Source organism: Sinocyclocheilus grahami, unplaced genomic scaffold (assembly GCF_001515645.1).
Source record: "Sinocyclocheilus grahami isolate Dianchi unplaced genomic scaffold, SAMN03320097.WGS_v1.1 scaffold25.1, whole genome shotgun sequence".
Classification (NCBI taxonomy): domain Eukaryota; kingdom Metazoa; phylum Chordata; class Actinopteri; order Cypriniformes; family Cyprinidae; genus Sinocyclocheilus; species Sinocyclocheilus grahami.
Genome location: NW_015505204.1, coordinates 661,989 through 683,804, shown reverse-complemented (window position 1 = coordinate 683,804; position 21,816 = coordinate 661,989). Strand labels below are relative to the sequence as shown.

Genomic DNA, 21,816 nt, shown 5'->3' with positions numbered 1-21,816 from the left:
ATATATATATATATATATATATATATATATATATATATATATATATATATATATATATATATATATATATATATGAATATTAAAAATGATGAACTGGTATCAAAGACTGTTTGAACATTTTGCTATCGTTATGACTACAGAACAGGTTTTATCAAAATGATTTAAAGCTGCATACTAACAATGTAGCATGCAAACTAGAATAGGCAAGCATTGCACTCTAACATTACAATGGTAGTGCTCTAGTTTGCTGCATCGCTTGCAGTGTGGGTGGGTGGAAACTCTTCTGACCCTGACCCCAAATAAAACCACAAGCAGTTGTTGTACCTTTAGTGCGCGGTGCAGAGGCGGAGCTGACAGTTGAGGCTAAAGAAAAGCGGCGTGTAACCTCTGTCTCCTTAGGCGTGGGTTCTGAAGTGAAAGGAGGGGGTGAGTTAGTAGTTAGTCTGATTTAAGAGAAAACAGGATGAAGTGGTGAAATGAGAGACAGGATGATATATGCGAAGAAAACCTATTTGAGGTGGATTAAAGTTAGCTATGTTTAGCAATGGTTCTCACATGTGTGGTAGAGTTCGAGCCTCGTGCCATTTCTCAATACTGTCTTTCCTATTGATCTCTCGCTCTACTTTCTACCAAAATAAAGTGATGATAGTAGGCCATCTAAAGCACCGTTTCCACCGCAGGAACTAGGGACATTGGGCGGAATTCGATGTGTTTCCACTGCAGGAATCAGGATCTAAATAAAGCCCCTCAGAAAGTCCCTGCTCGCGAGGTAGTATTTTTCCAAAGGTCCAGAACTTTCGGGGGCGGGACTTAGGCGCTGAGCATGCTGATTGGTTGAGATCACGCAGTATTGTATTTCAACCACCATATATTCGCATAATTTTTTTTAAATATTAATTAAGCGTTAGCGTTAGTTCTGGCAGGTCACGTGAGTCAAGCTTGCATCAGCTGATTCTCAGCTGATCACATCTACCTATAGGAATACGACACCTATCGCAGCATTCCTATATAAGCTCTATTCAATATTATTCAGCAGCTTTTCAGCTTGCTCCGGAGCAAATTACCCTCCTCCATCCCCAGTGCCTCCTTTCGCCACAGTCAGGACTTGGCTTTCTAATATTCCTTGCTAATCAGACTCCCTTATCTTGAATAAAGTGTTACACTTAAATATCATTAAGTACATTAATGATATCTGTCTTGTTCTGTTCTGTTAACCCTAGAGGGGTTATTATTGCTGCTCTTCCTGCTCATTCATGACAGGCTGCATGGATAGGCAGGGAGGTTTTTGCCCAGAACAGAACCATACTGTCAAACCAAACTTCATGCTAAGTATCTATTTTGACGATAGTGGTCCTGACAGTACTGTTATTATGTCATGAATTGGCATTTTAAAAGTATTTCAGGTGAGAATGTAGTAACTCAAATCTGCAGTTTATTTATAAAAACAGCGCCTATTTGAAAATGTGCTTTGCCGATTTTGGAGACGTGAGCTGCCTCAGTGCTTCTGTTTCCCGACGAGAGCAGCCTCAACTCGGCTAGTCCTTCTGACATTTGCCGCTGGCTCTGATGTCTCTGTAGTGGTTAAACATGAGATATAATTCGTTTTGGGTAAATCTAATAGGTCATCTTTGGTCTTTATTCTATTAATCTATTAATATATAAAAAAGAAAAGAGGCAATACTGTTTGATATAATATTTAGTTTCATTGTAATGTATGTACGTTCCCTGAACTACATTTCTGCGGCTATTATATGTTTAAATGAAAATGAAAAGAGGCAGTGGTGTTTGATTTCATATTTCGTCTTATTGTAAATACAGTGAGGAAAATTGCAGTAGCCAAGGCGAGCTGACTGATGTTATCAAGTACACTGCTGTTTGCAGAATTACCGGACTTGCGTCGTCCCGTCCGCGGGAGTTCACACTGAGTCTAACTCGCAAAGTCTGAAGTACCGAGGATGCAAGTCCAAACTTTGCGTACTTGGTATTGAGAAATGCGCGCAGACCTACGTCACAAGACTATTTGCCTAATCTTCTCGGTACTTTAGACCACGATGGAAATGCAGACAGCAACAGGTCTGGGGGGAAAAAAGTTCCTGGGACAAATAGTTCCAGGTAATTTCGGTGGAAAAGCGGCTTAATATAGCTAGCTAGATAGACAAACAGACAGACAGACTTAAACTTTTAACATTTTGCCAAAACAATGAAACACATTTGTAAGCCTCACTTTGGCCTTTAGGCAATTCAAGTCAATGGCACCTATGGACTAAGTGAACATCCTACTCAAAATGCCAATACTGTTTTGAAAATGTCAAGAGAATAGTGTAAGCTCAGTGTAACACTACACTGTGACGTCTGCTTGAGCTTGAAGTATCTCAGTTCTTCTGTTGTCTTCAGGGGAAGCTGACCTGCTTTGCACACAATTCAGATTCCTCTGAGAATTCAAATGTTCTGTGATGATGACAAAGCTCTTGAGGTTGCTGCGTTCCTTTCAGAAGTCACACACATTGGAAAAAAGGCATAAGTGATCTCGGAGGCGACTGACAGAGAGTGATGACAATGAATTTTAACAACAGGGACAACAGGCACACACCAGGATGAGATGATGGATGAGGCCAAATAGAGACAAGACATGATGCCGTGCCGTTACCTGCGGGGAGAGACCTGCGGTTTGACAGGCCCTGTAAGGTGAAGCGCTTTCTAGCGAGAGCATATCGCTCTGAGCCGAGGCTGGCTGATGCGTCAGCTATAAGAGGAGAGGAGGACAGGACTGCAGTTAAAGCAGCAGGTAGAAAAGTGTGGAGGGTGAGGTGAACAGCAGGGAAAAGAGATCAAGGATCTGTCATAAAAAATAATCGTTTTGTCTGTGATGGAGCGGCACATATATGCTGCTTTTGTTGTATTAACCCATTCAAGTGATATCGGGTGTTATGTTTCCCAATACAGTAGAAAAGCAAACTTTTTTAATTACCTGCCAAAAAAAACGTTTATTTACCTATCAATTCTATGCGGCACACCATGGATAAGTGATAACTTTCCAGATATTAGATATGTCCAGATATTAGACCTTCTTGGAAACAAAACAGGTCTCAGGATCTTGTTATACATATATAAGTCACATCATACTGTACAAAAACATACAGTAGAAGATGCATTTTTTAGATATTTTAGGGGGAAAAAAACAATTCCTGGAGGTTTGACTGAACGATCAAACTTGGCTTAAAATAAATCAGAGGTGATAAATGCACTAGACTGAGGAGACATTTAAATAGCTGACGTTTCATGGCTAAACCAGTATTTTGGCCAAAATAAACCACATATATGACTCTTCAAAAGTTTGGGTTAATAAGATTTATTTTTATCATTTAAAAAAAAAAAATTAACACTTATATTCAGCAAGGATGCATTAAATTGATCAAAAGTAACAATAAAGACATTTATTATGCTACCAAGGTTTTTTATTACAAATAAATGCTGTTATTTTGAACTTTATATACATCAAACAATCTTTAAAAAATGTATCATGGTTTCCACAAAAATATTAAGCAGCACAATTGTTCGCTTGATAATAATAAGAACATTGATAATAATAATAATCAACCTATTAGAATGATTTTGAAGGATCATGTGACACTGAAGGCAGGAGTAATGATGCTGAAAATTCAGCTTTGCATCACAGGAATAAATTACATTTTAAAATATTCTAAAATAGAAAACTAAACTTAACTTAATTTTTTTAACTAACTTTTAATATTTAAAACAAATCTTTAAAAAACAAATTTTTTAAAGGTAGTGTATCTTTTGAAGATTTTAAGAATAGCATATAAATTGTTATTTATGTCTACAGCATAAATTACCATAGATAAGTCAAACTTTTGAGCAGATATTGTGTAGAATATTGAGAAATATTACAGATAATATATTTTTTAAATAATTGGAATTTCTTAGAAATTAAGTAAATAAATATTTCATGTTCATTTCATTTGTGTGAATAAATTGTATAATATCTGCATTATATTATACTCTGTATACTGCGTCAGCAGCAGCTTTTGGGGGAAAAAAAGCATCGGGTAATAGCAATCTATAACATAAGAGATATTTAAGAGTCATCAAAGACTAAGGTGAGATATGTTTTTGAGTGTAAAACATCTCCAGCCCAGGTCAGAGACTTGTAATCCTCTGCCTCGAGGCTGGGTTTGGCTGGGTCAGCATACAGAGGACTTCTATCCTCAGAGGAACTAAACACCCGTCACAATCCTTTACTCACTTAAAATCTGCAACCTGACAGGACGGTAAGACCAAACCGAGCGATATTTACCCCAAAAAACCTCTCCAGACGCCAGCACACGATGAAGTACACAAGAGCAGTCCAAGTCAGACCAACCGACACGACAGAGGACTCAATACATTCAGCATTATAACTGAGCTTCATCGCAAAATACCAGGGCCGGATTTATCTCTTTTTGTGATATAGGCAAAACTAATTTTTGGGCCCCCCTTCCCTATTAATATAATAGGCCTAATATGACCACCCAAGCAAACAAAAATATTTCTTAATCAGTGGAAACCGTTACAGTGTTTTCTATCGCAATAAGCGCTTGCGTTTAATCAATAAAAATCGAATGTAGTTCTTAATTTGTTTGAGAACTCAGAAAGACCATTCCATTAATAGGTGCGGCGACGTGGCCACATAACCACTTCGGGAGTGCATTATTTCTCTAATAATTTTAACGGCCTATGCAACCAGCACCTCAAGACATTGTTCAGATGATTTATTTTAGGACATTTGACATGTTTCTGTCCTCGTGTGTGTTGAACTAGCCAATTTTTACGCACCTCATCCCAAACCTTCCGTTGCAAATTCCAAAACGTAATTTTAGAGCTAGTAACAGAGGCTTGAGCCACTGATATGCAGGCTAAAACAGTTATTAATGCAGCCTAACGCAGTTATTAGAGGGAGAGAGCGAAAGAGGGAGAGGGAGGGAGAGAGAGAGAGAGATTAAGCGCGTGTGAATACTTGCGTCTGTGCATCTCTCAGCAGTATTCAGCAGCAGTGTCTACTAATAGCGAATCTTTAAGTTGAACTGCTTCAAGAACCTCGCTACTGAGAAATGTCATGCGAAACTATTTTATGGATAAATTCGTGGGGCAGTGGCAGCTCTGACATGAAGTTTCTGTCCGTGTCTCCGCGTGTGTGCACGAGTGCGTGTCTGTACTGTGTGTGCGCGTGTGAGAGAGAACAGGAGAAAGAAATTGTGATTTTCGTAAATAAAAATGGTTGAAGACATGGAAATAGTTTGTCATTTTTACCCTATTGTTTGTTATATTTATTTGCTCAACGTCTTCTGGGGTTTTGGTTCTTTTACTGTTGTAGATATCCCATAGTATAACAAAAGTATTATATATCTCTTCATTGTGTTTGGGCCCCCCCCTGGACGAGCAAGCATAGGCACGTGCCTAGAATGCCTATGCGTAAATCCGGCCCTGCAAAATATCTTGCCAAGGGGGATGAGGCTTTGAAGTGCTTTCCAGTAACCAATTATCCGTTGGCAATTTTACAGCCATTACAGCATAGATTAGAGATAATGGCCTAATTAAGGAAAATGCACTAAATAGTTAAAAAGTAGGAGAGAGGAAGAGAGACAACACTCATACAAATGCCCGTAAATCCGGAGTGCTTGTTGACCACTGCAGGCTCTGAAGGGCGAATACTTCTGATTGTTTGGTTGGAGAAACGGTAGGTTTTATACTAGATTTATAAGGGCTCTCACCTCGTTTATGACGCATATTTGGGCCTGTATCACTACGCCTGTAGCCAGTTTCTGGACTGGAAGAGTCAGACTGCCGGAGAGCTGTTTTGCGCATATTTCTGTCAATAAAAGCAAAGTCAGCAGAACACAATGGTAAAAAAAATAGATGCAGATGGCACAAAAATATGCGTATGCATGCAGTGGCCCCTGAAGTATTTCAATTATCAATCAAATTAATTCACCAAAACGTTGCATTTAAAACTATAAAAAAACTACAACCTTGTGAAGACTTACAGAAAACTTTTGACCTCTGTCATTGCCAACAAAGGGTATATAACAAAGTATTGAGATGAAATTTTGTTATTGACCAAATACTTATTTTCCACCATAATTTGCAAATAAATTCTTTAAAAATCCTACAATGTGATTTTCTGGATTTTTTTTCTCATTTTGTCTCTCATAGTTGAGGTATACCTATGATAAAAATTACAGGCCTCTCTCATCTTTTTAAGTGGGAGAACTTGCACAATTGGTGGCTGACTAAATACTTTTTTTCCCCACTGTATACACTATTGTTCACAAGTTTGGGTTCAGTAAGTTTTTTTATTTTCTTTTTTAAGTAAATTAACACTTTCATTCAGCATGGATGCATTCAATTGATCAAGAGTTACAGTAAAGACTCCCAAAAATTATATTGCAAATAAATGCTTCTCTTGTGAACTTTGTATTCATCAATGAATCCTGAAAAAAATTAATGACAGATTCCACAAAAATATGAAGCACCACAACTTTTTTCAACATTAATAATAATAAGAATTGTTTCTTGAGCACCAAATCTGTATATTTAAATGATTTCTGTAGGATCATGTGACACTGAAGACTAGAGAAAATTCAGTTTTGCCATCACAGGAATAAATTACATTTTAAAACATATGAAAATAGAATAAAACATTTTGTCTAAAAACATTTTAAAAATCTTACAGACCCCAATCTTTTGATGTTTGGTTTACAGAAAGACTTAAATCTGAATAAAACAGATAATGTCCTTAGTACTGTACAGCGTTAGTCAGAAGTGTGAGTCACTCTATTATATCCACCATAAGTAAATATACGTTTGCATCTACAAACAAAGAGTAATTTGGTTTGTTATTAGATGCAACTGAATAAATACATTTTTGGAGGGAGGAGGAAGTAAAACAACGGTACTAAAGCAAAAAGATATACTCATTAAAATTACAAAACAAACTTTCTGGCTGTCAAACATTAATGTGAAGAACTACACCCATGGTTACCCAACTGAGACACCGGTGTAAACTTAAGGGAAGTTAACTTTACAGTACATACAATAAACACCACACTGGGGCCAGTTAGATAAGAGCAAAATTAAAAATGTCTATAAAATACCTCATGGGAGCATGGTAGATGTTCTCTGTAATCTTCTGATGGAGTTGACTGGCTTCTATGCCGTGAGAGAGAGAGAAAGGTCATACAGGGGTCATTCAGTGTTCACATACTATATTCACACAGCACACAAAACACCTCAAGGATTTGTTTGGTTTTGGATGTTGATTTCAGTACCTTTACTAAGCAATAGGGCTGCACGATGATGACAAAAATCATAATTGTCGATTATTCCCTTGAAATTGTAATTGCGATTATTAATTACGATGATCACAATTTACATTAAATGATGTTTATACCATTGTTTGATGCAACTGCATGCCGTATTTTTATATGAAAATAAACAAGCTGAAAACACTAACTGAAAAACCTTTAGTGCTTTTCTATAGTATTAAGCCTCAAATGTCAAATATACATCGGACTGGTTTCTTCTTTAAATTATAAACAAACAAACAAAAAAATATGAATGGTATTATAATGTTATACTAAAACTAAAACTATGGAAAAACCCTTAAGATAACATGTAGAAAGAAAAAAAACATATCTTAAAGGGGTCATATGATGCGATTTCAAGTTTTCCTTTCTCTTGGTGCATAAAGAAGATCTGTAAAGTTGCAAAGACTAAAGTCTCAAATCCAAAGAGATATTCTTTATAAAAGTTAAGAGTCAGCCACGCCCCCCTAAAACGGCTCGTTCTAGCACGCCCCCACATATCTACGTCACTATGTGGAAATATTAGCATAATGCCACCCAGATGTGCACGCAAAGAAAGAAGGTGTGGTTTCAGGAACAGCAGCAGTGTTGATGCAGCCATGCCAGGGAGACGCTGTGTGATTCAGTACGAAAGCAAAAGCACTTTATTTGGCCTTCCGGAAGTAGATGCAATTAGGAATCATTGGTTAAGATTTATTTACAACAGAACAGCACAACCCAGATGTTCGAATTTGTGCAACGCATTTTATGGACGACAGTTTTTTGAACCTAGAAGAGTACAAGGCTGGCTGTGCACAAAAGCTATTTCTAAAAAAAAAAAAAAAAGTCGATTCCGACTTTGCTATGACAATCTGGTGCTTCTGAATCAGCGACTGTAAGTATGTTTTGTTATTAGTTTAAGTATTTGCTATTGATTGTTCAAATGCGGAGTTTAGTTCAGCGCAGAGTAACGCGTTGTGTGTGTGTGTGAGGGGAACAGGGTCACATCACAGGAGAGTGAACTGCCTGTCAGAAATCATAGCACGTCAGAGGCTTGTGGACTGCATCATCACTGTGTCTGTCACGCGACTCTGTTGCCCTTTCGGGCTTGAACTGATGGTAAAACTAACGACATTATTAACTGTCTTGATATTTACTTTGAAAGCTGAAGCTGCGATTATGGTAAGGGGCGTTACATTTGCGACGCGTGCTTGTGGTGTTCGGCCAATCACAATGCACTGGGTCAGCTGGCCAATCAGAGCAGACTGCGCTTGTCAAAGGAGGGGGCTTTGTTGAAAACAACGTGTTTGAGAGAGGCGGGGCATAGAGGACCTACAATAATGTACAGTATTTGAATTATGTTTTTTGAACATTAAAGCATGCCAACATATTCTGTTACACCAAATACACAAAATAATTATCTTTAAAATAGCATCATATGATCCCTTTAAGCGTGCAGAATAACATAAGTGGACTCCATAATTGTAATTGCGATTAGAAACTCGATTAATTGTGCAGCCCTACTAAGCAACCATGAAAACTAAAAACTTTAGATAACATCATGTTATCTCTATCTCACTCACAACAGCCAAATTCTTTCTTTAGGGGTTTCCAAGCACTGAGAAGAACTGTGTAAACAGTCTTTTTTTATGCAAAAAAAGTTAAGAAGGTGAGGTTGTTTCAGGTTGTCATTGGGAGTTCACAAGTAATTATGGCTTTACATGGCAAATAAAGTTTTCTTCAGGGTAGCTTGTAACAAGTTAGACAAAGTTTTTTATTAGACTGAGACCACGTGAAGGGGAGGTTTGCCCAGAAATACCTCGGCAGGCTTCCAGCTGGCTTGTTAAGACTTTGCGGATCTCTGACACCCACGTGTTCTTCACTTCCATCGAAGGGGCCTGACAGAGAATTCAGGACATGTTATAACAATGGGAACCTTTCAGTTTTGGAGCACTGTTGCCAAGTTCCCTCTCATGGCCAATATACGGAACAACATGGTACTTCCCAAAAACAATATCAATTAGATAAAATGATAAAGGCTGACAGGGCACCTATAAAATGCACAGGAACTTTCACAACAGCATACAATACAATAACGGACTCAACAGTTGACCAACATTTGGTCAACAGAAACATTTTTGCATGGTCACAAACTGTTTGGACCCCACTTTGTATACTCAAAATTATTTATTATGTTAATAAAAAACAATTGTGTGTCTTGTGACATTGAGCTGTACCTGAACGATGTAAACTTCCTCCCTGCCATTGTACCAGATTTCAAACTTCTTGATGTCTCCCTTGACATTTTCTGTGATTCCCACCGAGCTCATCTAGGGGGAAAAACACACCACTGATCAGTTTCTCACCTGATCAAATGTAATATGATTTAAAATGTGTTTTTAGCTTGTCCCACACAAAATTTGCTATTAATCATTTTGATACACTAAAAATAATTACTTAGATGGAAATGATGGCTGTATTGGGAAGTCATGGCTATATATATATATATATATATATATTTCTACAGCCACAGGGATAGTAATTTTGTTTAGTAGATCCTATATATAATATATATATATATATATATATATATATATGCATATATGCGCGCACACACACACACATCTCTCTTTTTGAATCCATGTATACTGCCACAATAAACAGAAAAAGATGTTTAATATTTGCTCTGAAAATAAATGAGAACTTAAAGCAAATAGGAAGTTGCTACATTGTTCAGCGTTCAGTGTGCCTTCAGTGTAGACATGAAGCTCATTCTGTACAGCCAGACATCAACCAATTCATTACTTTCATAACTTCATCTGACAGTCAGTGACAGGGTCCTTCCCACCTTTAATGAGTGCTTGAAACTGTAGGAAGGGGATTTCTCATGACCATCAGATGTCTCCTCTCGTTTCTTGCAGAACAAAAGCATTTTGTGGTAGAGGAATAGATGTCTCTGCATGGGTTTGAAGCGCGCCAAGTCCTTCACTTTACTGTGACCTTTCTTATGGTCTGTCCAAACATTAAACGACCCCTGCATGAGCAGTTTTCCCAAATCATTCAGATTGCCCTGAAATCACACGTACAGTAAGACTTAAATTAGCACACACACAAAAGCAGGTTCACAACATGCAAAATATTGACCTTCACATACCGTATTTGTTCAACATAAAAATTACTGCGATAAACATAATGTAACCTTATGAACCTCAAAACCCGTAATGGCGATCTGATGCATGGAGTCATTGACTGATTTGATGATGTCCAGCATTGTGGCCAGAGCTTCCTCCAGCTCAGCAGTGCCCTCTGAGTTCTTACTGCACTTCAGCATCTCCTGTAAAATGAGTAGAATGTGTGTGAAAATAAAAACCGGTTCAATTAGGGTTAAATTAAAAGATAGGTATCAAAACTCAAATGTTCCCAATCCAGTATTGCAGGTTGTGTGGTTCCCAGAAGGAAAATAGCTTCATAAAAGTATTAAATACTGTCTTATTTTAAATGTAAAATGAGTGAAAGTTCAGGAGTAGTATATTAGCGTAATTTAAGATCAATAAAAGTAATCTGAGCGGTCGCCACGTTGATATACAAACAAACATATACAACAAACTAGAAAAAAGATGGGAAAAGACTTACCTTTAACATCAGTTGGTACTTAGTGATTCTCTGCACAGGCTTTAGCAGATATGCATCTAATGAAAGCTTGTGGTCCAACCTTTTCTGACACTCCTACATCAAAAATAAAAATCATTAGGGAAGTGAAATTTTCACATACAGAAAGTTAGACTACCGTTTAATAAAAAAGTGGGCTCAATAAATAATTTTTCTTAGAAGAATTTACTTTTATTTAGCCAGGACTGATCAAAAGTGACAATTTATATTGTTTAAAAGAACATTTGATTTCTATTTCAAATAAATGCTGTTCTTTTGAACTTTTGTATTCATCAAAGAACCCTAAAAAAAGCATCACTGTTTTGCACATATATTATGCATCACAACTGTTTTGACAATAATAATAACTGTTTCTTGATATAGTTTTGTGACGATGCAACAATGACTCGATTAGGCAAGTGACAATTCTATCGACTGTCCCGAAACCCGAGCAAAAGTCTTGTATCGCAGCGTGCAGTAGTGCAGACGAGATGCGCTGTTGTGAAGCCGCTTTGAGAGTGAGAGAAGATGAGATACAGCTGAATCACTCACGCTGTTTTCAAATGACTGATTTAATCTGATAGTATGTGTGGATTTATTTACTCATCTAACCTACATGCTCTATTGAATATGTTTGCAGGTATTTCCCTCATTATAAACTCGAAAGCAGATTGAACATAATTCTATTATACAGAGATTTAAGGAAAAAAATCCATGAGTTTTCCAAAACCTTTCCAGGCCTGGAAATGGCTGTTTTAAAATTTCATGACTTTTAAAATTTTTTCATGACCGTAAGAAGATGCACGCTGTTAATCGAGTAAGCTGGTCCTCCATTGCGAGAATGCTCCGTTACCTCTCCCTCCTCTAATCATGCCGGATCCGTCACCCGCCTTTGTTCCGGCACCTTGCAATTTACAAATTAAGCACTGTGTATACATAGGTGTGTGTACATAAGCCTCACCTGAAAGAACATACTGTCCCCACACTGCCGCCACAAAGCCTCAGATCGCGGTTTATTCTGACAATATTTCTCATAAATCTGTAACTTTTCTTTCTGTTAGACAGCAGATGGAGACAAGCGTTAGGATCCCATTTCACATACTGTAGGTGTACTGTATTTCACAGACCACATCTCCATGATGTCACTCACCCGCTTCAAAAAACATGTTCCTACTAACTCCGGCTTTTCTGCAGTATTTTCCAGCTCTTTGAGAAATATTCTGTCAAAACATAATGGAACAAATGAAACAAAATAAATAACTAGAGGGAATGAGAGGACAACAGGCAAGGAAATGGCACAAAGAAAAGGAAAGGAGGGAGCTTGGTAGAAAAAGTGTTTCACATTTTTCAAAAGCATTAGAGTTTTATTTCTTCAATGTAAGATATATATAGAGAGAGAGAGAGAGAGAGAGAGAGAGAGATTGCTCTTTACCAGGGCCTGTAAAGCTCCAAAAAAAGAAACCTTACACAAAGAAGCACCTTACAAGTAGTATAATATAATAATAATAATAATAATAACAAAATATAATAATAATAAAATATCATATAATATTTTAAGTCTAATGATTGGTCACCATTCATTATATGAAAAAGAGTAGCATTAATATTCTTCTAAACTTCTCCTTTTATTTTGCACAAAAATACAGGAAAGACAGGAGGTTGAATAAATGATGCCAGAATTTTCAGTTTTGGGTGAACTATCCCTCCGCTCTCCTTTCACTGAATCATTGCATGACTTCTAAGAAAAGCCTGTTTATATTTCATCTCTGTCAAACAAATCAATAACTAAATGAATGTCCAATATCACCAACAAACACAAAAGCCTTTGAGAACTCACGCTTTCATTACTGACATAAAAGCACAAAAACAAAACTACAGCTGGGAATGATGAGCAATGATTAGCAGTTGTTTATCTGTGACTGACTGATGTGGTAGAAACAGGTGCTGGGGAAAGGCATTTGGGGATACACACAAACTTGCTTGGGGGGGTTGTCATTGTCATAATCCTGGACTTTGCTGTAACCCGATACCAGGTGGGAGACAATGAACTCTACAAGAATAATCGGTAGCATAAGGCCAGCCGAACAACGGGCCAGCTAACCCCTATGGATAATTAGTGACACTGACTTTACAATCCAATACTACAATCCACAAAACCCCACCCCCATTCCAGACACATTAATGTGTGTCTCTCACTTACTATTCAAAAAAACTCTTTGTGGTTAAGATGACTTCCTTGAATTGTGAGAGTGAAGTTTCCTCTATATGGAAGTATCAGAAAAGAAACTAGTCTAACCAGTTGTCCAAGAGCATCGTCAGGAATGTGGGAGCATATTGGGGGAGGGTCTGGCTCATACTGGAAAAGGGTGCAATCCCTTCTGGAAAAATCCAGCTTGTGCTGCTAGCAGTGTTTTGGAACATGGCAGCTGGTTTCTAGCTGGTGCAAACTGGTAAGAACAGCTGGTGGTTTGTTGCTTGTCCAAGGTGGTCTACCAGACTGAACCAGCAAATGATTAGTTCTGACAAGCTAGAAAGCACATAGTATGTCCTTAAGTTGGAGATGTGTCCGAAAAAAACGTTTCCTTACTTCTGGTGAAATTCGTAGATTTCAGGCAGATTTCCGAAGAGGACTTCTTTCTTGTTTTCCAAAGATGGTGGGATCAAGTAGAACAGCTCGGGGTCATCCAGTGCGGCGGCATATCCCTGCATAAAAAATAAACATGACAACAAAACCGCAGTCAAATATTTCAACACTGCACCACAGATGTCTAACTGATATAACTACATCTGATGCACTTATGACATTCATTTACATTACTTGTACAATTTTTTATTTGTGATTTGTATTAGATCTGTATGAGATTCCGAGTCATTTATTAGGTTTTTAACATTTGTCAAACATTATTACATAGGTGTTTTTAAAATACTTTAATATATATCCCGTGATGCAAAGCTGAATTTTCAGCAGCCATTGCTCCAATTTTTAGTGTCAAATGATCCTTCAGAAATCATTCTAATATGCTGATTTGCTGCTCAAGAAACATTTCTTATTATTGTCAATGTTGAAAACAGTTGTGCTGCTTAATATGTTTTGTGGAAACTGTGGTGCATTTTTTAAGGATTCTTTGATTAATAAAAGGGAAAAAATCAAAAGAACGGCATTTATTTGAAATATAAATTTGCTGTAACATCTCTACTGTCAATGATCAATTCAATGCGTCATTGATGAGTAAATGTGTTCATTTCTCTAAAATAAATCTTACTGTTCCCAACATTTTGAACGCTACATGCATTTGCAATGTGTGCCAGTTAAACTGCAATGGTTTGCAACAACAACATTTCCTGTTTCCTGAGTTGAATTAAGATACATGTACCTCTATAATGCTCTGCAGCTCTTCCACGTACAGCCTCTCCGTCTCAATCAATTCATTCATTATGTGGCTGTTGAGAAAAGCAAAAACAAACACAAAATCTATATTTTAAGGTCAGAACATTGATGTGATGAGAGACACCGTTTAAGATGAAAGCTGACCATGAAAGTGAAGATGAAAGTATGAACATGACTCTCATAAAGCCATCCAACTATATAGTGGAAGGTAAGGTTTGTAGAATACTTCTTTTTACATCCGAAAATAAACAAAGCTACTAATGATGGCTGTTACACTTTAACATATTTTGCAAATCTGGAGCACTGACACGTCATCTAGCACTAACAAAAAAAGGACAGCTCAGTTTTCATTTCTGTGTCATTGCTAAAATCTCAACTAGTTTGTTGCAATTCAGGAACTAAAACTCAAAACGTCTTCAACATTTTGTTCTTCCTATAAAATGCGAGCTACTATAACACCTCAGATGACCCTTCAGAAATCAGATTTTATTTGATCTTATTTTGTCTTAACCAATTCTCCTCTAACACAGACCAAGACCAATTAATTACATTTATTGTGCTGAGGAGTGGCCTGCTTATGTGCATCAGATGACCCAAGTTCCATGTTTCTGTCAGAGAAGGCTCCCTTTTCACAGTTTGTTCACATGATGAAGCTGGCCAATGTTTAAAAAAAGGCATGTACTTTCCCTCCTCCCACCCATAAGGAAACACTCCCGTTCAAATAGAAGCTCATCTAGCACTACTGCTTTCTGAACAGTCGCAACAATACGAGTGAAGTCCAGGGTTCAAAAACAAATACTTTTACACGTTTACTACATCATGGATGGGCCACAGTCTCGATGGTAAGTCATGTATTTCACTTAGTTTTTGACTAAACAGAGTTTCTGCCAGATCTTTCTTCTGGAAGCCAAGTACAAAATGTCTTTCCATTGGTATGGCAAGCCTTACAGATCTCATGCTAAATTTACCCAGTAACTGTAAGTCAGAGTATTAAATGCAATTTTCGGAGAGAAAAAAAACAACAAAAAAAACCACCAAGCCCTTTTTCGGGTGAAATCAGTCTGTTCTTTTAAACATGCTGTAAGTATCATATGATTGTCTGAGCTATTTAAATGTGAACTTTTGCTTGGGGTGTTTTTCATAGGAGTCACTTAGTGTGTGTTTTATAACATTTAAAATGCAATGTAAATACAGCTGAGAAATACTTGCTGATGAAATGTCATAAGAGATTGTGATCATAGAGATAAAGTGGGCAAAGCTAAAAAAAAAAACAGAAGTTGAACAGGTCATGAAGAGTAAATATACTTTTTAATGGCACAAAATTATTTCAATTCATTATTGAAATTTGTGAATAAATTCACAAAAAATGACAAGATAATGAAAATAAGGAAACCAACTTCATTTGTACAGCACAGCACACAAAGCAGAGACATATTAAAATCTACTTTAATAATCTTTTTTTATGTATAACTTTTCTTGTAATCCTTCATTAATGTATAATAATTGCAAAGGACAGCTGGTGTGAATAGGTGATCCAGTTTGTCAGATGATACCTCCTGCTCCTGGCACTCCTGGCTCCTGGGATATTATGACATGCATTGTTGTTGTGTCGTGCCTTTTGAGTAGATTTGCTGCTGTAATGATCTTTTCGTGGTCGTGAATGTTTTGTACAGCACTCAGCAGATCAGTGTGTTCGGTGGTTTAAAGCCTTCTTTTATTCAACGTAGCGCTGAGTCGACGATTGCTTTCATTCACAAGATCGATTCGCAGAGTCCCCCCACATGGTCAAGGTTTTGAATGAGCTATTGCAACAAATGCTGTAAATAGGCATTTAAAAAGATTGTTGTTTTGAAAGCAAATAGCTTATATGTGACTGCCATGATTTTAAACGTTTTTTTTTTTAAGAAATTAATACTTTTATTTAGAAAGGATGCATTAAAAAAATCAAGTGACAGTAAAGATTTCTGCAATGTTACAAAAATACTTCAAATAGTTCAAATAAATGCAGTTCTTTTGAATTTTCTATCCATCAAAGAAACTTGGAAAAACAGGATTGAAACATTCAGAATCAGAAATCATTTCTAAAGGTTCAAGTGACACTGAAGACTGGAGTAATGGCTGCTTAAAATTTCATCAGGAATAAATGATAGGATTTAAAATAGAATACGTAATATTGTAGAATCTTTATTTTTACGGTATTGTTGGTCAAATAAATGCAGCCTTGGTTAGCATCTAAGAGGCTTCTTTCAAAAAAAATAAATAATAATAATAATTCTTACTGACCCCAAACTTTTTAATGTTAGTGTGTGTAAATATATAGTATTTACAGTTTAAAAATAATAAAATAAATATATATTAAATGTATTTTTGCTATTATTGTTATCAGTTTCATATAGTTTATAATCAACAAAGAGACAATTCAATGAATTAACTTCATAAATGGCCATAAAGGGTGTTTCTTAAATTATGATTATAATCTCTATACCCTTTGAAATAATCATTCTTCTTTCTTTGCAGAACACAAATGCAGTTTTAATGCCATTTAGTGGATTGTCTTCACTCCGAAAGCACGTAAGAATTAACGTTTTTTGCGAGGTGTAAAAAAAAAAAAATGGACTCAAAAAGGCGGAAAATGTTTTGGGTTAATGCTTCTGGTAGGCCAACCCATCTGCATTGAGATAACTACAATGGAACTCAGGTATATCCATTCCTGGAAAATCATTGAGAGCAGTACATCTGGATTGCATTACTGGACTTGACAAGAAAGAGGTGTCGAGAGCGTGCGCAGCCTAGCAGAATGTTCATGAATTGCAGAAGGGTGAAAAAATGGCATTTTCTACAGCTTGTCTCCATGTGCTGTGTCATGTCAGTCCTTATGGTTTGCTGGGACCATGTGGACCACCACGTTGTGAGCCACGTGAAGTCGTACTCCTACCGCTACCTAATCAACAGTTATGATTTCATCCACAAAAGCCTCAGCATCAGCCCAGAGCAAGCCGCTAGGTTTGGTAGCTACCCGTATTTGCTAAACAACAAGGACATTTGTAAAGACAAAGACGTGCTGCTTCTCCTCTTTGTGAAGTCCTCACCAGGAAACTTCAGAAGACGACAGGCCATACGCTCCACTTGGGGCAATGAGTCCTACATAAGACACAAGCTGGGTGTTACCATAAAAGTAGTGTTTGCAATGGGAGTTCACCCTGACGTGCTCTCTGATAGCTTGCAGCAGAAAAAAATGCACAAAGAGTTGCACAAGGAGCACATGAACCATGGTGACCTGGTTCAGCAGAACTTCCTTGACACATTTCACAACCTCACTGTGAAACTGCTGCTTCAGTTCCGCTGGACACACGAGAACTGCGTCCACACACACTTCCTCATGTCTGCTGACGATGACGTCTTCATCCATTTGCCCAATTTGGTGCACTACCTTCAGGACCTCAAAAGACAGAACGTGCGCAACCTTTGGATCGGCCATGTGCACAGGGGGGCACCTCCTGTTCGGCGCAGGGACAGTAAGTACTACATGCCTGTCGATATGTACCAGTGGTCGTCCTACCCAGATTACACCGCCGGAGCAGGATACGTTGTCTCTGGCGACGTGGCAGCCAAAATCTATCAGGCCACGCTATCTCTGAATGCCTCTATGTATATCGATGATGTCTTCATGGGTATCTGTGCCATTGCAGTAGGCGTCTCTCCTCAGGAACATGTTTTTTTTTCGGGTGAGGGGAAAACGCCCTATCACCCGTGCATCTATGAAAAAATGATCACCTCTCATGGACACGAGGACGATATCAGGTATCTGTGGAAGGTTGCGACCGCCCCACAGGTAGAAGGTATTTCGTCTGGACTGGTCGGGAAACTCTATTGTACAGCTGTGAAAATGAAGCTGCTTTGTAAGCCGTACTTTACAAACACGTATTCATGCATGGCAGCTTTTACATGATGCACTGTGAGCTTTATGAAGTCCGAGCAGTATTTCAGCTTTTTTTGCTTGTTTGTTTGTTTTTGTTTACTTTTGCTTTAAATGTTAAATATTTTGTCATTTCCCAATAAAGTTCAAAAGCTATGCGCCCTAAGCATTTGTTTTGCACTTATGCTTTTTTTATTTTTATTTATTTATTTTTTCATGTACAGTGTCGGGCGAGAGAGCATGAATGCGATGGTAACATGACGGGCATCAAATGCATATTATCTACATGAACATGACATGAGTCTCACAAAACTTGTCAAGGTCATATTTCACTCCAAACCCCCCCCCCCCCCAAAAAAAAAATAATTAATAGGATATACATATACAATAAAAATAGATAGTGATTTTGAAACTGTTATGATTTTTCCCACAAATTCTAATCACCATAATAAAAAAATACTAAGAATTATCATGAATTGAGAATGAGAATTACAAAACTAAAAAATTATAAGGAGAAAATGAATAATAAAATGTAATTAATACTTAATATGAGTAAAACCAATATTAAAACCAATATTAGCATTTAATTAATTATTATATTTTTTAATCAACATGAAAATAATAATTGAAAAAATGGCCACAATACAGCCTTTTTCTTAATCCTTTTTTAAAAAAATTTTTTATAGTCATTGGAGTAAAATGGGCTTGGACATGTTTCATGAGATTTAGCTGTGGTCAGGTTCTCTTCTGGTGTACTGTTAGTTTCAGTTCCTTTGTATTACACCATCGTAACGGTATAAGACTGTATTCAGACTAAGAAGGAAGACTTTTCATTGTGGAATGCTATTAGAGAGTGTGTGGACTTTCTTTCATGTTACAAATGTCATATGCTTCTGCTTAAAGCTCTCAAAGCTTTCAATGAAATGATGATAAAATGGTGCTACTTGTGAAGAAGGATTTTAACAAGTTACATTTTGCTACAATAAATCAAAGCGTATTGAGATTTATTGCATTGTGTCATTATTATCATGACAACTAACCCTCAAATCTCATCACCGTATACAAAATAATCTTATTCTTGGTACTATAATGTGAAATTACTGTATTACGTGAAGTGACATGTGGCCAAGTATGGTGACCCATACTCGGAATTAGTGCTCTGCATTTATCCCATCCAAAGTGCACACACACACAGCAGTGAACACACACCCGGAGCAGTGGGCAGCCATTTTTTGCTGCGGTGCCCGGGGAGCAGTTGGGGGTTCAGTGCCTTGCCTTGTACATTCACTCCCCCCACCTACAATCCCTGCCAGTACGAGACTCGAACCCGCAACCTTGGGTTACGAGTCCGACTCTCTAACCATTAGGCCACGACTTTTTTACCTTATTAAAAAAGGTTTATTAAAATGTACATTATTTTTTATCTTATTACCGAATAGAATAAGAATCACCACTGAGATATAATTAGAATAAGAAGAATGAGTCTTCAATATGCGAAAACACTGCCAAAAATGGACATTGCCATCAGTGTTTTTATTTCCCCACTATCATTCTGAGTTAAAATCAATTAAAGTGTTAATTCCATTATTTTTAATGCAGCTTGACTCTCTTTGACTCCTCCTGTACCAAAGTATGTTATCCAGATTAGTATAGTGGGGTTGAAAACCTACACAAATTATGTTTGCTGCTTATTCAATTTACTTAATTATTATAAGCTTAAGAAACACCATTACTGAAAGTATGTCACAGCTTCCCTTTCAAAAGTCAAAGTTGACCTACAGTAATCCATTTGTGTCGAAAATACATCATTTTTGTTCATAAACTGAAACTAAACGGGATTTTTTTTAGTTCCCAGCATTACTTTATGCTGGATCAGGAGAGTAATTGTTTAAATGAAGTGCTTGAAATGAAGTTGAATTGGTTTTTGATTAAAGAGAAAGACCTGTTAGTGGTAAATGTTCAGTTATTTTTGACATTTGAAAGAGTTTCCATTATGTTGAGGTTTTGGTGGTTTCTCGCAGGGATTTAAATGAACTTTTTCACTCACCAGCCAATTTGGCTACTAAATTTTTAAGTTACCGGCCATTCATAACTTCTACTAGCCAAAAAAGAAATAAAAAATAGGCTACATAAATAAACCAACAGCTTGAAGCTGTCTACACTGGGCGTAACAAAGCGACCGTTGCAAATCATTTTGTATCAGTCCTGTGTGCGATATTGACAAAAAATAATATCTCAATATTTTCTGGAATTTTATATCGATAAAGATAATTAGACAATATTTTGCTAAGTGTGTTATTGTGCTGATATAAGAACAACCGTGGACAGCTCCTAAAGTTTTTGATATATATTTCATATTCTGTGTGGTCAGTTCACAGCAGTGATATAAATTAATCTTTTCCAATAAGTTTAAATTGCTTTTTACCTTTTATGGACATTTTTACCTTTATAAAGCCATTTTTTCTAAAAGTGTGCATCATTTTTTGAGTCAAATTCTTACATTAAATCAGTCAATTATAATAATAATACATTTAGGCTGTTACTAAACAAATGAAATCAATATAAACAAAATTAATCTTTGCAGAAGTTGCATATGAAGTGGCATTTAGATGTATTTACACATGTTAATGCAGCTTAGAGGGACTTGGAATGTTTTTTTGTTTACAAAAAAACGGCACTCTTCGTGTGATATTAACTGTATGAAATTATATAAATATATACATTTTCTGCCCCCTTATCTTGAATTATGTGATTATACAGAGCGCGTACACACCTCACGCGCTGGATATCAACACACCCATTAACGTAAACTACGCCAGAGCGCGTACACACCTCACGCACCGGATGCCGTGCGCGTGCTCAAAGCAGTTGGACATAGTGGTGTATTAGAGGTAAAATATGATATAAATACTGTTCGGTTTCTCGCACAAACTGATCGTTTCGTGTCTTAGGACATTAATGTGTCGTCACGAGCCGCAGGGTTTAATTTGGATTTGTCTGTGCATGTTTTTTTTTCTCTCATAGATTTTGTTACCATTGCCATGCATTATACGACTGATAGACTGCAACGGCTGGAGTTAAAAATCTCAGTCTGTGTTCTACTGAAGAAACAAAGTCACCTACATCTTGGATGCCCTGGGGGTAAGCAGATAAACATAAAATTTTTATTTTTGGGTGAACTACCCCTTTAAATGCGCAACAGAACAGGAATGTAAAAAAAAACAATCCATTCAAAGAGGGCACATTGTACTGTATTAATATTTTTTTCTGTATTGATTTTTTACAGGTGTTAAATTTTGCACTTCATTGCTTAGTGTTCTAGGGTAAACAGAAATGTTTGTCAAATTAACAGATAATGTCCTGGCGGAAAATAACCAGTACTCTTTTTTAATTAATTAATTAATTAATTTTTATTGTGTATAAACACTAATACAGATGTTTCCATTTTTTTCAATAATACACTCTAAAAAATGCTGGGTTAAATACAACCCAGTGATGGGTAAAATATGGACAAACCCAGCAAT

The 21,816-nt window shown here is 36.9% G+C and overlaps 2 protein-coding genes across 2 annotated transcripts in view; one reads left to right on the top strand and one right to left on the bottom strand.

Annotated features, from left to right (window-relative positions):
- Positions 1-21,816, bottom strand: part of mcf2l2 (MCF.2 cell line derived transforming sequence-like 2) — an 87,758-nt gene that overhangs the window by 15,375 nt on the left and 50,567 nt on the right. The window contains exons 16-28 of the mRNA XM_016248699.1: positions 14,363-14,429; positions 13,576-13,691; positions 12,139-12,208; positions 11,950-12,042; positions 10,974-11,066; positions 10,549-10,674; positions 10,189-10,410; positions 9,578-9,670; positions 9,160-9,238; positions 7,152-7,206; positions 5,769-5,866; positions 2,648-2,743; positions 325-408 (exon numbers count right to left, since the gene is read on the bottom strand). Coding sequence (XP_016104185.1) covers positions 325-408; positions 2,648-2,743; positions 5,769-5,866; positions 7,152-7,206; positions 9,160-9,238; positions 9,578-9,670; positions 10,189-10,410; positions 10,549-10,674; positions 10,974-11,066; positions 11,950-12,042; positions 12,139-12,208; positions 13,576-13,691; positions 14,363-14,429 — 1,292 coding nt within the window. The remainder of the gene's footprint in view (positions 1-324; positions 409-2,647; positions 2,744-5,768; positions 5,867-7,151; positions 7,207-9,159; positions 9,239-9,577; positions 9,671-10,188; positions 10,411-10,548; positions 10,675-10,973; positions 11,067-11,949; positions 12,043-12,138; positions 12,209-13,575; positions 13,692-14,362; positions 14,430-21,816) is intronic.
- Positions 15,105-18,657, top strand: LOC107563744 (lactosylceramide 1,3-N-acetyl-beta-D-glucosaminyltransferase A). The gene is made up of 2 exons (XM_016248691.1): positions 15,105-15,218; positions 16,894-18,657. Exon 2 carries the CDS (start codon positions 17,174-17,176, stop codon positions 18,323-18,325), a length of 1,152 nt encoding a protein of 383 aa, XP_016104177.1. The 5' UTR covers positions 15,105-15,218; positions 16,894-17,173; the 3' UTR covers positions 18,326-18,657.

Coding starts and splice junctions, on each gene's coding strand:
- LOC107563744 (XM_016248691.1), top strand. CDS start 17,174: ATGTTCATGAATTGCAGAAGGGTGAAAAAATGGCATTTTCTACAGCTT.